The sequence below is a fragment of the Carlito syrichta genome, unplaced genomic scaffold (genome assembly GCF_000164805.1).
Source record: "Carlito syrichta isolate Samal-C Ts95f unplaced genomic scaffold, Tarsius_syrichta-2.0.1 Scaffold308488, whole genome shotgun sequence".
Lineage (NCBI taxonomy): Eukaryota > Metazoa > Chordata > Mammalia > Primates > Tarsiidae > Carlito > Carlito syrichta.
This window is the reverse complement of record NW_007252584.1, coordinates 163,807-179,052: the sequence shown is the minus strand read 5'-3', so window position 1 is coordinate 179,052 and position 15,246 is coordinate 163,807. Positions and strand designations below refer to the sequence as shown.

The 15,246-nt window shown below is 39.7% G+C and overlaps 1 protein-coding gene across 9 annotated transcripts in view; it reads right to left on the bottom strand.

The window, feature by feature from the left end:
* The window catches only part of ADGRG2 (adhesion G protein-coupled receptor G2), a 71,920-nt gene that overhangs the window by 3,287 nt on the left and 53,387 nt on the right, over positions 1-15,246 (bottom strand). For 8 of the 9 annotated variants that reach the window (XM_008065459.1, XM_008065460.1, XM_008065461.1 and 5 more), the window contains 10 exons: positions 14,813-14,956; positions 14,076-14,198; positions 13,054-13,099; positions 12,835-12,938; positions 11,194-11,315; positions 9,587-9,855; positions 6,511-6,610; positions 5,663-5,946; positions 2,305-2,406; positions 336-488 (listed from right to left, as the gene is read on the bottom strand). In XM_008065459.1, the coding sequence (XP_008063650.1) occupies positions 336-488; positions 2,305-2,406; positions 5,663-5,946; positions 6,511-6,610; positions 9,587-9,855; positions 11,194-11,315; positions 12,835-12,938; positions 13,054-13,099; positions 14,076-14,198; positions 14,813-14,956 (1,447 nt within the window). The remainder of the gene's footprint in view (positions 1-335; positions 489-2,304; positions 2,407-5,662; positions 5,947-6,510; positions 6,611-9,586; positions 9,856-11,193; positions 11,316-12,834; positions 12,939-13,053; positions 13,100-14,075; positions 14,199-14,812; positions 14,957-15,246) is intronic. The other variant, XM_008065466.2, reaches the window with a different exon arrangement.

Here is a 15,246-nt window from a genome sequence, read left to right as displayed (position 1 = left end):
AGTCTTATCAGCTATTTTAGGTACTGCTCTCACAGAAATAGTACAGTACTGACGTCTTTGGGCAATACTTAAGTGAGGATTTAAATCATTCAAACTTTTAGGTCATCATCAATTCTTTATTATAAAAAAACTGACTCTTAAAAAAGATAGTTGTTCCAGTATTTGTTCTAAAATAAATAAATTTGGATTAATAAACTTTTATAAGGGAACCACATTTTGATCCACTAGTCATATATGTAATTATTCACTTTGCTTAGCCAAATGCCATTAAAGGATACAACTACCTTAAAAAAATAAACACTAGCTTGAGAAATACTATATTGAAACATACATACCATTCCCGCTTGCGTGTACTGAGCAATCATTATTCACTAGCAGTGTGGTGGAGTTAGTGGAGTTACTGTTTGACTGTAAGGAATTTGAAGAGCTGGACACTCCTTGGTTTACAGTCTGCTTCTTTAAACCATTAGTAGCAGTTTTACTCCAGTCTACAGCAGAATAAGCATTACAGAAAAACAGGGCAGTATGTTGAAGCTCAAATGCAAGAGACAGATCACAGTGTAACAAGTCCTAGCAACTGATTTCTCACTTTACTGTCTTACAGAGAAATCATCCATTTCACAAGTTGGTGTGATAAAAGGTATTTATTTAGATTCTATACATTTGTTCTTCAAATGACTGCCTGGTTAAAAGTAACCCATGTTCTCCTAGAACTAAAGGCCCAGCTAATTTGATTTTGTCTCTAAATATCACTGAATTAGGGAGTAATTCAGAGCCTCATACTGTCTTAGCAAGAACATAAATTGACTGTGTTGTAATAGCTAATGGTTCATTAAATCCATGGAAATGATTGAACTACATGTACCACCATTTTCTGAGTATAGACTTCTGTGCCCCCCAGACACTGCAAAGGATCTAGCTTTTCAAACAATACTTCATTTTTCTGATTTTCTTAAAAATTAGTTATTTGCCCTACTACCCAACAGGGCATATGTGAAAATAACTTCAAAATAATCAAATGTATGTTACAATCAAATAGCCAAATGCATGCTACAGCTTGTATACAAAGTCTGGCTTACTAACAAATAAAGCAACTGACAACCAGGAACTGTGGAGAAAAGATTGAGTTGAGACTTTAAAAAATAATCAAGGTAAATATTAAAAATTACTTTGGGAAATGAAAAACATGAGCACAATAGAAAATACAAGGGGAACCCCAAAACCCTGAAATTTATTTATAAAAGATTGTGTATTTATTTTTACATGTTTAAACTTCAGTCACCTTCAAAGTACTCTCCATTTGATGCAATATACCTATTGAGGTGCTTTTTCCATTGCTCAAAACAGTCTTTGAACTTGTCAATTTTGATGCCTTTTAGTGCTTCTGCCATTTTTTTGTTTCATCTCTTCCACACCAGCAGAATGCTTCCCTTTCAGGACTTTTTTTTCATCCAGGCAAACAAAAAAAAGTTGCTCGGGGTGATTGGGTGAATAGAGTGGGTGGGGCACAGGGGTCATTCCTGTTTTTGGGCAAAAACTGCTGAACACTCAGTGCAGTGTGGGCAGGTGCACTATCATGGTGGAAGAACCAGTCACCTGTTTGCCACAACTCGGGACATTTCTTCTGCAAATCATGCTGCAACCATCTCAAGACTTCCAGATAAAGACTGTGGTTGACGTTTGATTCGGAGGAATAAATTCCAAGTGTACTACAATGGGACCCCCTCAAAAAGATAATTCTGGGTTTTTTGGGTCCCCCTCGTGAACTCTAAAAACTTTAGAGTTCTTTCATTCAAGAAGCAGCCAGCCCATTAATTCTATTGCTCACAAAATTCCCAGATACTAATAATTATCTTTTTAAATCACTAGGTTTTTCCCTTAATGTTCACAATCAATATTTCCTGTTGAGCAGGTTCTGTTCACTCATTTTCCGGCTGTATAGTCCTTTGGCAATGACTGCTTTGGATCTTAATTTATAAAAACTTTTTTGTTTTTTTAAAAAATTGTATAAATGTAGGGGTACACATGCAGTTTTTTTTTACATGAATATATAGTGTAGTGGTGAAGTCTGGGCTTTTAGTGTACCTGTCACCCAAATAGTGAACATTGTACTTATTAGGTAATTTCCCATCCCACCCTCCCACCTTTTGGAGTCTCCAGTGTCAATTACTCTACTCTCTATGGCCATGTGTACACATTGTTTAGCTCCCACTTATAAGTGAAAACATGCAGTATTTAAATTTAATTTATATAATCTTTTCCTCAAGATTTAAGAGGAGGGGAAAAAGTAAGGTCAATCTTTACCAGAATTTTCAGCCAGCCGTAACTTTCCACAACAAAGATACCGCCTCCATTGCTTCCTGACATTTTCTTTTGCTACACAGTAAAAGATGAATATGAAAAACCCTAAGGAAGGAGGAGGGAAACATAACACAATAAATTCCCAACTAAGACCTGAATGTCATAAGCTTACATTCTGTAAAAGATAAAATATTTGGCAGCTGTGGGTCCATGGAATTTTGCAAATTGAATACAAACCCCAAGTCCTAGAAACGCTTGCTATCAAAAGACATAGGGGGATGCCTTTCTACAGTCTTTGTAAAACAGAGAATAAATAACTTTATCTGAGAACTTCACATTTCCAAAATTAAGTTCACTGTCTTCTCTCACATCCTGTCCTTGGCCTTTCCCATCTTGGAAGTACAAGCCATCCACCCAAGATCGCAGCTGGGACCTAGCTCCGGCCTCTCCCTGCCTCCCTATTTAGAATCCATTTCCAAGTCCGGTCGGATGCCATCTCCTCCCCCACGCCTGCCTTCCTTCTCTTCTCCTCTCCAGGCCACTGCTGTGTCCCTTGCTTGGTTGGGCCTTCCCCATCAAGCCTGGGGCACCACAGCAGTATACTCTTCTACCTGCCAGTCTCCCTCTGACCTGCTCAAGGAAATTTTCCCCTGACGTCCTGGCATACAGAGCAAGCTGAAGACTTGAAGGGGCTCTGGGGCTCTGCCTCCTGCTCACTTGGGCGCCCAGCACTGCAAGCCAGGGCTCTCCACCCAGTCCCACTGCTGCTACTCTCCAGGGCTTTTGTCAATTAATATTTCCTGAATGAATAGATGAATTCTGAGTTTTCTACTATCTACTTTCTTTTTTTCTTTTTTTATTCTAAAGATGTGGGGTACAATTCAGGATTAGGTAGGCAAGTAGTCATCATACAGGTAAAGTTTGAGCCTCTCTTTGCTCCCCACCTCACCTGGTTAAATTCCCAATCTATCCACCTAAACCTTTCATTTAAAAATATCCAGGTTTGCTTCTGGTAGGGTACACATTCCCACCCTTGAGGCTGATGTGTGAATATTGCACAGTTTTGCTCATTGGCTACCGTAGGAGGCCACCCTTGGTTACATTAGGTGAGAAAACAGCATGCATGAGAGAGGCTCAAATCAGAACCTATACATATCTCTAATTAACCCCAAAACCCTGTGAATTAGTGTTGGTTCCATTTTATATATAAATCAATACATTCCTTCTATCCATTTATATTCTAATGAGAAGATATTGTGGGGAAATGAAGAAAAAGAGGGAGATTTGGTTTCCACTTTAAACCTGTAAGGGTAGGTATTTTACTTTCATTGTCAATGATTAGAATAATGTAGGCATATGTATTTTTTCCTGTTAAAGTGCTAGTGCTTTTAGCATGCCATTGTTGGCCAATAAAACTTTTCTTAAGACCTTTAAAAATAATTTGCTTATGTGTTTGGTTTTATATTTAATACTATGTAGTATACAACACCTGGATATACCAATTTAGGAACTGTCATGTTGTAGGTAAAAACTAACAACCATGCATAACCAAAGAAGCATGTCTGCTGACTTCTTCACAACAAAATAAGAATCAACAGCTAAATTAGGCATTTGAATTCTACCCCAGGTTGAGAATTCTTTGAAAATCAACAAAATGACCTATTGCCTGATGGAACCATAAGAGGACCCTATGGGAGCTAAAAGCAACAGAAAAAGATGAAAACAAGCAGATGAGAATGCAATTAAAAGGCATTCCAACAGAGGATTTGGACAGTGAGTTTTTGTTATCACAATGTAAACCTATTAGCCTGCTGTGCTTTTAATGCCAAAGCACTTCCATTAAAAATTAATAACTGGACAGGCTTGGTAGCTTAGCCTGTAATCCCGCGCTTTGGGAGGCCGAGGTGATTGAATTGCCTGAGCCCGCGGGTTCGAGACCCGCCTGGGCAACTTGGCGAGACCTCATCTCTACAATTGGAAAAAAAAAAAAAAAAAATTAGCCGGGCGTGGTAGCTCGCGCCTGTAGTTCCAGCTATTTGGAAGGCTGAGCGGAAGGATTGCCGGAGCCCAGCAGGTCGAGACTGCAGTGGCCGGCAGCGGCCACTGAACTCCAATCTGGGCGACAGAGTGAGACTCCAACTCAAAAAAAAATAATTAACGACTGACAAGTGTTTCATAACACTGCTCTAAAGAATACAACGATGAGGGTTCCAACAGCACTGGGCTTCATGAGCCAATGGGAAGCTCTGAAGCAGAGGGTAATACACAGAGCCTGCCCCTTTCCTGCTGCACACCCCAGGTCACAGGAACTTCTCAGGATTAGCCCCTGGGTAAGACTGCTGCCAGATTACTAGGGTTTGTCTGTTGCCTTCTCATCTATCATTGTCTCCAAGTCAAACACCGACCTAGGAGGTCAGAGTGGTGAGCCCTCTCATAGGGACATCGATGGCATATGTACTTTTCTATATGCATGTTGATGTATGTCAATAAAAGGTTTTAAAAATAAAAAAAGGAACCAAATGAAGAAAGAGTGACTCTTTCAGAAAGACTCCTTGGTCTTTCCCAGGAGATGATGATGAATAAGAAGAAAAGAGTACCATTTCTTGATTTTAGTTAACACTTTCCTTCCAAGGATCTCAAAGCACTCTTTCTTAAAGATAAATCTGCTTTTCAGTGAAAATATCTTAAGACACTAAATAAGCTACTTTGCATATACAAGCATACCTAATTTTATTGGACTTTACGGACACTGCGTTTTTGTTTTGGTTTTTAATAAATTGAAGGTTAATGGTAACTCTGCATCACACTGTGTTTTTTACAAATTGAAGGGTGTGGTAACCCTGTGTCCAACAAGTCTATCAATGCCATTTTTCCAACAGCATGTGCTCACTTTGTGTCTTTGTGTGGGTATTTTTTTTTAGCAATAACGCTAATTTTTAAATTAAAGTATGTACATTTGTTTTAGATATAATGCTGTTGTATACTTAATAGATTACAGTCTAGGATATAACCTTTATATGCACTGGGAAGTTCCAAAATTTGTGTGACTCACTGTATTGCAATATTTGTTTTATTCTGGTGGTCTGCAACCAAATCTGCAATATCTATGATTCAAATCTGCAATACCTGTATTCTTTTAGTAGCTATATTTTTTTTCTTTATTTTAATAGCTTTAGGGGATACACATAGTTTTTGGTTAGATGGTTGCATTATACAGTGGTGAAGAAGCCTTGGCTTTGAGTGTACCCTTCATTACCACCTGTGCACATTGTACCCAACAGGTGATTTTTTTTGTCCCTCGGTAGCCATTTTTATATTCAACTGGGATCATTCAGTTTGTATTTAATGCTGTAGTACTTACCTTGTAAGGTATTAAAGATGGCAAAGAGATACATGAAGGTGACATTAACTGGTCCCCAGGCAAAGAAGGCAAAGCCCCATGTTATTCCCAGTAAAAATGTAAGGCCAGCAATACTCCTGAGGTCTTGAATACTAGTTTTACGCTGGGCTCCCAGTTGCTTCTTCTTTTTAATTCGACAGAGCTGAATCAGGACCACAATGAACATGCTGACGTTCAGCAAAAATATCACACAGAAATATCCCACAACCGTAATATAGAACACTGCATTGCTGTTGATCCAGCAACTGGAATGTGGGGGGATGAAGAGGGAAAAACATATTACAATGACGAACTAGAGTTCAAAATGAAACAATGAATCTATAACGTTTTACTGAACATTTTATACAAATACAAGAGAAAAAGGATACAACTATTGCTGTCTACAACCACTTATAGCTCTAGGGGAAAGAATCTAGGAGTTTATTTTAGGGTACTTAGTAGTTTAAAAGTAGACTTTTAGGTAAACATTCAGGATTTTACCCCTGTGAGTCCTAGTAACTCTATTCCATAAGTCTTTATTAATATAATATAACTGGGATGTCATTTTTATTAGACACATTAAAATATTTTCAAATAGTTCCTCCTAATTCATATTTCATATTCAGAATAGATCCTCCTAATCCATTACTTAAATAGTAGTGTGGCATTTCCAACTAGCTTATCTCATTACATGTGACTATGAAAGCTGTTGTTAAATATTGCTGGATTTTATTAGGATGAGAGCAAGAGTCAATACGCTGATTAGAATCTTCAGTTTCTTGGAGAATTCCCAGTTCACTTAACATTCCCTCAGAGAGCTTTGTACTCACAAGTCATCTGGTGACCCATTGGGAAATTTTCCATAGGATCCAAGCCCATAGTTATCTGGGGATATAGTCAGGACGATGGTCACAATCACAGCTGGTACCCCTGGAAGATGGGAAACATCAGTCACACATAGACTTTATAACCAAAGGTCGTGAGAAGACTAGAAATCACATTCTGTTTACCTATTGTGGCAGAGACTAGCTAGCTGTTCATCAGACTGGTTTATTTTCCTCTTTGGCACATGGCTAGATTCTTCCAGCCTCCTGGGCAGCTAGGTGTGTGTGGGTCACATGACCAAATTTGGGCCAATGGGATATGGGCAGAAGTGATATATATATATATATTTGAGATGCATATATATCTTCTTGTCCTTGAAAAAGGAATCTGACCTTTTAGCCTTCTCTAAAGAAGAGAGAATTCATGCCCAATATCCAGAATAGCAATTTATCTTTCTGGGATAAGTGGAGAAAAGGTGTTAATCTGTTGTTGTTCATAAAGATCTAATTATAGACAGGGTAACAAGGGTGGTTGGAGTGTTTGCAATCCTGTTGTGTAGAGAACATGAGGAGGGAATCTGGGGGTGATGTTGGCTGTAACGTAGAAGGGACATACATAAGGAATCAGATAATATATAAATGTATCTCAAATATATATAAATGCTCATATATATCTCAAGTATGTGTGTGTGGTCTCACTCTATAGCCCAGGCTAGAATGCCATGTCACGATCATACCTCACCTCAGCCTCAACCTCCTGGAATCAAGTAATCCTCCTGCCTCAGCCTCCCGAGTAGCTAAAAATCACAGGTTTGTCTACTATACTCAACTAATTTATTTCATTTTTGTAGAGACAGGATCTCATTATGCCACTCAGGCTGGTCTCGAACTCCTGGCCTCAAGCAATCTACCCCACTTGGCTCCCCAAAGCACTAGGATTACTGGTGTGAGCCACTATACCTGGCCCCCAATATTTTATTTTTAGAAAAGTATCTCACTTGGGGGATTATCATATGTCCGTGTCACCAGAAAGTACAAATACAAAGGAATTAAATGAATGTAATAACATGGGATTGTACCAGGCACTGCAATAGATCTGTGGAAAGGAATTGTTTTTTATTTACCAGACCCTTGAGATTGGCTGTCAGGCTAGTCTGTGTGCAGAGTGTGAGGTGGTGGCATGGGACAGGCAAGTGATGGTGTGTGGAGCAGTGAGAAGGACTCCTTCCCAGCCAAAAGCCATTTTAAACTGAGAGGAGCCTTCTCATTGTGCCTTCTCTTAGTGGAAGTGCCCACAGGCCCATGAGAGAGCTAGCTTAGTGGCAGTCACCACCCCCAAATCAGCTAGGACAGGATCCTCGCTCCTTTATTGGGTTTCACATAATCAATTGAAGCCTTTTGGTTTCATAATGAAAGATTTGCCAGGAGTTGCTGACTCTTAAATTTACATCCCAGGCATGTAGAAGTTAGGGGCAATGTTAGCTGCTATACCAGATAAGGTTTGAAATCTCAGTAAAAGATCAATTTCTTGCTCATGCACAGTCCAGTTAGTTGGGGCAGAAGAGTCTCTGGTTTTGTGGTTATTCAGGGATCTAAGCGAATGAAGACTCTACTTCAAGACAGGGCTTCCAAGGTTGCCCTAAGGTTGCAGGGAAAGAGAGAATAGAGGGCCTCACAGGAGGTTTTTATGGGGCAGTTGAGGCTGAAGAAGAGAGAATCCATGCCCAATATCCGGAGCAGTGACTTAGCTTTCTGGGACAAGCGGGGACAAGGTGTTATTCCATTGTTCTTCATTAAGATCTAATGACGGGCAGGGTGAAAATATTTAGCCTGAAGATGAGGAGAGAGTCTGGGGGTGATGGGTGGAAATATTTAGCCTGAAGATGAGGAGAGAGTCTGGGGGTGATGGTGGCTGGAACACAGCAGAAGGGACACACATAAGGAATCAAAAAGCCAGGCTTGACTGTTCCTAGCCAAGTTGGGGGTAAATCACATCATCACGTGGAACTAGTTCCTTCCCTTGGAGCTGGCAATAACTGCCTTGTTAACCTCATTGGCTTATCTTCAATGTGGTTGCTTATGTGAAAATACATTGAAAAATAGGGCATTACACATAATGTTATATATTACTTATAGATGATCTAAAGACTCTCTGGCAGAAGAGGTATTGACTTAATATTTTCTGCATGAGAGAGCAAAATCAAGGTTACTATTAAGTGCCACCAGGGAGCCAACTGGGCTTAATGGAAAAACAGAACTGTAGAGCTTTTTTTTTTTTTTTAAGAGATGGGGTCTTGCTGTGTTGTCCAGGCTGGTCTTGAACTCCTAGACTCAAGTGCTCCTCCATCCTCAACCTCCCAAACACTGGGATTGCAGGCATAAGCTACCACACCTGGCCAGAACTATAGACCTCTAGGAAATGCTTATTGGCTGCCTTGTAAAGTAATGAGCTCCCAAATAATAGAAGTATTCAAGCAGAGGTTAGGTTATCTTTAATCAAGGATAAGTCTGGTCAAGTTGAGGATGCTCCCCAATGGTGGGGAGCTGAATGAAGAAAACTTCAAGATCTTTGGAGAATCTAAGGTTTTGTGACCTTCCACCAACAAGTTGCATAATGTGAAATACTGTGCCACTATGATAATAAAGTTCCATCAGGTTTTAAAAGTATTTTCTCTCATACATATGTCTGATATCTGGGATGTACAAAATACAGTGAGGGAAGCTGGGAGCTCAGGGACTGAGAGTTTGGCCTCATTACCACCAAGTTAACATTTTCAATTTATTGAGCACTTTCTGGCATCTTCTGTGTGAGCCCTGATTCTAGTTCCTAGAGCTACAAAGAGGATTCATGGTCCAACCCCAAAGAGTTTTACATTCATAAAAAATCCAGAGGAGATATATGGGTGTTCTAGAGAGGGATAAGATAGGGTTGCTCTTTGGGCAGTGCACATGTAAGAGTATAAAGCTGTTTTTACTTGTCAAATGTGATCTGCTTCATCAGTGTCTCTACCTGATTCAAAATCAAAACACTAGAGAAAAAACAGAGAGAGTCCAGGCAATGTGCAGGCAAACTTATACATACCCCAACCAACAATGCAAAATTTAAGGATGTATTTTCGGATGTAAGTATTAAACACTTTGACAAGGGCCAGGTACATATGGAACGCTTCCAGGCCCATCCATGTGAATGAGACCAAGAGAAAATAATGAAGAAATACAGCCACTGAGATGCAGAGGCCTCGCGTCTTATACAGAGCAATCCATGAGTCCAGTAGGAAGACTAAGTTTAGCAGGAGCAGAGCAGCACACAACTGGATAAGGATTTTGGAAGGGTAATCCCTCCGGATCTTTCTAAAAGGAAAAGAGAAGGAAAGAATTAGCATTGCATTCTGTAAACCCTTAAATAAGCATATTTGTCAGGCTGCATTTGAGTTCTAAGCAATTTATTTTTATTCTTTGGTAAATGTCTACATGCATAAATTTCCTCTCTGAGTGTGTATGTGTATGGGAGGAGGCATTAAAACCAACAACAACAAAGGAGAAATCTACTCAGAATCATCTGTGATAACCATATGGAAAGTTTGTGTCTATATTTCTGTGGGACCTTTTTTATGCTGACTGTTAACCCATACTTTTAAATAGTTTGTAATAGATTCTACTGAGCACCCACCCTATTTCTCCAAAACTACCTCCAAAGCATTGCTGCTATTTTTCATGATAGGCTGATATATTCACATCCTCAAAATATAGTCAGATTCCCATATTATCATATGTTATTATTTAAAATGAGATCATAGAAATAAGAGTTTAAACTATAGCTAAATGTAATGGCATAGGAAAATACAGCTAATTGATGACATGTACATGTTTATGTGTACAAAATTAGATCTGGTGAAATCATTCTGAGTAATGGCTGGCCTTATGGCAATTTAGTCTCACTAATAATATTTCTAAAGTCCACTAGAAGATCTGTAGTCACAGCTGGACCCTAAGTTTGGCACTCAAAATAAACTTGTACATTTCCTGAGCAGTGTCCAAAATCTAAATCCCAGAATCTACATATTGTTTCATTTAGCTAATATAATAATGCCTATATACTTCTTTCTCTAATAGGATTTATTGGAATTCCCCCAAAAAGTGACTAAAGGGACCCTTCTGGTAAGCCAAGAAGGAAATAAATGTCATTTGGAATGTCATTCTTGTGACAAAGCTACACTCACCGAGTATCAGTTATTTCCATTGGGGGTTTTACACCCTTATTCTTTTTCATCTTCATACCAGTTAATGTTGTTAATCTTCCATGTTTGCTCAGTATAACTTAGAAGCTTAATTTATTAAACATATTTCTTAAGCTGTACATAGTGCTATGGTCTATTTCAGATTGTAAGTTCTTGGATTTCAAAATCTACATCCATCTTTCATTTCATACTTAATGCCTACTACTAGACATCATTCTGGAGTATAAAGATGAGTATGACACACCACCTGCCTTCAGTGAGCTCAGATTAGTGGGAAGAAGCAAGCAAGCATGTAAACCAAAAAGCCCCATAAAGTTGACACATAGGTGCTCTACTGGGTGGGTGGGTGTACAGGACAAGGCAGGCTGAGGAAAGGGCTTCATTAGTAAATGTTGGTGATGGAGGTGAACACTGGGTCCTGTAATCCAAATTTCCAGTTGTGGATACTCACTCAAAGGCTATGTAGGTTACAAGAGTAACTGACAGAAAAATTGATGAAAGCCCACAACCAATATAAGTGATAAATGTCAGAGCCATCATTTGTGCAGGCAGTAAGGATGTCCGAGATAGGTCCTGGAAAATAAAATACTGTTTTCAATCATCAAATAATTTTAAGCAAATAAAAGAGTTATGATTTACATGTATTGAGTGTTCTAAGAACCCGTTCATAGTCTATTCAACAAACCTACAAGGTAGGTGCAATTATTTATATATGTATATATAGAGAGAGATTGATTTTTGAGTTGGAGTCTCACTCCATCACCCAGGCTGGAGTGCAGTGGCACACTCACAGCCACCCCTGTGTCTACCTGCTGGGCTCCAGCAATCCTTCCGCCTCAGCCTTCCAAGGAGCCAGAACTACAGGTGTGTGGCTAATTTTTTATTTTTTTATTGTAGAGATGAGGTCTCACCAAGTTTCCCAGGCTGGTCTCGAACCTGCAGGCTCAGGCAATCCACTCGCCTCAGTCTCCCAAAGTGTGGGATTACAGGCTGAGCCACTGAGCCCGGCCAGGTGCAATTATTACTACCAGGTAAAGATAAGGAAACTGAGGCCCAGAAAGGTTAAGTAACTTGCTCAAGGTCACACAGCTAGGATTCAAATTCAGATCTACCTGACTCCAAAGCCCACATACTTGGTCACTGCATTATAGTGCACTAGAAAAGAACCAGACTAGGAGCCTAAAGAGTTAAATTTGGCTCGTGGCTCTAACATTTCCTAGTTATATGACTATGGACAATTACCTAACAAATGAGTCTTATTCTGATTTTAATCAAATGACAATAATAATACCCCATTTATCTATCCTGTAGGGAAGATAGGTTGGGAAGATTAAATAAGATCATTTATGTAAAAGTTGTTTTTTACAGAATTTTAAAGTGCACTGCAACCTGAACAACTTTTTGTTACCAATCCTAATCTGAATCCTTTAGTCCTCTTAGCTATTTAAAAGAGAAAAACCTAAATGTAAATATAGAATGTGAAAAAAATACATATCTTCCATGCTGAAGAATCTTCTTCTTCAGTTGTGTTTGCTTATTGGAAGAGTAATCTTGGCTGAGCATGGTGGCTTATGCCTGTGATATCAGCACTCACAGGAGGCTGAGGCAGAAGGACTGCTTGAGCCTAAGAGTTTGAGACCAGCCTGGGCAACATAGCAAGATCTCATCTCTACAAAAATAAAAACAAAAAACTAGCTGTGTGTGATGGCACATGTTTGTAGTCCCAGCTACTCAGGAGGCTGAAGTTAAAGGATCACCTGAGCCCAGGAGGTTGGGGCTATGGTGAATCATGATCATGCCACTGCATTCCAGTGTGGGTGAGAGTAAGACCCTGACTTTAAAAAAAAAAAAAAAGAAAGAAAGGAGGAAGAGGAAGAGAGAAGGAGGAGGAGGATGGGAGGAGGGGGAGGGGAGGAGAGGAAGAAGGAGGAAGAGGAGAATTATCATCATTATCATCTCACTGGTATATAACTTTGCCACAATATTATAACGACTGAACTGTCAAAGTCATCCATCAGATTAGATATCGTAGCATGATGCCCAGCTACCCGCCAGACCCAGAATCTAAGGCCACATGGCACAAATATATTACCAATAGAACGCCAAAGCTTGTAAGGTGGCTGCAGGTACAGATGGTCTCATTCAGCCTCCTGTCTTTGACGGAGCAGCCATCGGATGACCAGCCTCCTCTACCACCTGTTGGCATTGAGAAGAGTAATCAGTCCCATCAGCAAGGCCACATCACCAAAGACTCCCCATCCTTCCCTACTCGCCAACTCAAGACTTTGAAAAGGTTATGACTGGAACCTACCATTTCTGCCCAAGTCCCAAAATACACATCTCACTGTTAAGTCATCCTGCAGAAGACAGATCACAGATAATTAATTTATTGAACTAAAAAAACTGAAAAGCAATTAGAAAATAAAACTGTGGTCCTTTTTTTAAGTTTAGAATGTTAGGCTTGATTTTTGGAGAGTTTTTATTTTACATGGTCCCTAGAAGCAAGTAAGCCTTATATATTTCTGTATAGGAATTGCCTTGGGACCTGTTAAAATGCATATTCTGATTCAGTGTATCTGGGGTGGGACCTGAGAGTTTGCATTTCTAGTAAACTCCCAGGTGATGCTGACGCTTTGGGTCTACAGACCACAATGTGAGTAACAAGGTCATAAATGATGCTCAACTTGAACTGAGCTGAGAGATGTTCTCTCTTTGGAGATGAGAATCAGACTGTAGCCACAGATATACACACACTGAAATTCAGCAGTTGATAAGAGCGTGTTTTTGTGCTGATTCTTTCTGGAAATTAGGTGGTCAATTATTAAGCATAGGCCGGGCACAGTGGCTCATGGAGGCCAAGGCAGTGGGATCATTTGAGGCCAGGAGTTCAAGACCATCTTAGGCAACATAGTGATCCTCTGTCTCTACAAAAAAAATTATTTTTAAACCTTTAAAATTTTTTTTAAAAATTAGCCAGGAATGGTGACATGTGCCTGTAGTCTTAGCAACTTGGGAGGCCAACGCAGGATAATCACTTGAGCCTAGGCGTTCAGGGCTGCAGTGAGCCATGGTGGCACCACTGCACTCCAGCCTGGGTGACAGAGCAAGACCCTATCTCTAAAAAATAAAAATAAAAATAAAAAATACATTTTGAGAAATAAAAACTATTAAGCATGTTAGGACCAACAGAGTGACCACATGATTCTAGTTGTATTGCTCCAAGTGAGTCAAAGGTTCTTTCTGCTGGATCTGCCTTTTTCTGGTCATGTCCTACAAACATAGTTTATATGAGGTGTTCTTGTCAATAAACTGACCAGACTGGCCGCTCCCCACCTGGCTCGAGTTGATGTGCTTTAATGAGACTGTCACGTTTCTTGTCAATTTCCTGACGGTCAGGTTCGCAACACTTGATGATATGACGTAACTGATCAGAGAGAGGTTCTCCAGGGAAGGGTCCTAGCACACCAAGGAATCAGCAAGATGCAAGGGAAAATGAAATATTATCAGACAGCTTTAGAGCTAGGAGAAAAGCTAAGGATTATTTAGTTCACACTTTATTTTACAAAACTGGCCAGAAATTAAGGTTCAAGAAGTAAAGTGACTTTCCCAAAGGACCACAATTAGATGCAGAGCTTGTTCCAGTATACAACAGTATATTAACTCTAAATGCCGAGTTAAATTGTATAGATGGACACAACAGGAACTCATGAATCTTTAAAGCCATTGAAGCTGTGTGTTCCAAAGTAAGTCACTTAACCTCTCTGTGCCTCCATTGCCTCATCTGTAAAATGGGATAATAATAGTTCCTTCCTCACAGGGTTGCTGAGAGGATTAGAGTTAACATTTGTAAATGCTTAGAATACTGCTTGGCAATTGGTAAATACTGTATAGGTGTCTGTTATTGTTATTTATCTTCACCAGCATCGTTAGGCTGTGCTTAAAAATGAGCTGCAGCGTTTCAGCAATTCTTTGACTTATAGCGATCCTAAGAATATTCGTGGACCAAAGGAAATAAAATTCCCCTATTTCCAAATAAAACCCAGACCAAAAGCTGTGAGCAGTAACTTTACCTGAAACAGGGCAGGTGTTTCAAAAAAGTTGAACTGAACCCTGGAAGCCAGCTCCACATCATTAGCTGGTAAATTACTCATCAGTGATGAAGGAAGAGTGATAATGCCAATACTATTCTCAGGAGCTTGAGTTTCTAGAGAAACCTGAAAATCAAGTGAAAAATAATAAAAAGGTCTGGACTAGTATAATGAGGAGATGGAAAAACACAAATAATTACAACGAAGGGTCTTGTAAAGGCTTGATCTGCACTATCTGTACATGCTTTAGTTTCTCTGGTTACTACTAAGTTAAACAGTGGGGCCAGATGCAGTGCCTCATGCCTGTAATCCCTGCACTTTGGGAGGCCGAGGTGGGAGGATTGCTTGAGCCCAGGAATTCGAGACCAGCCTGGGCAACATAGTGAGACCTAATCTCTACAAAAATAAAAAATCAA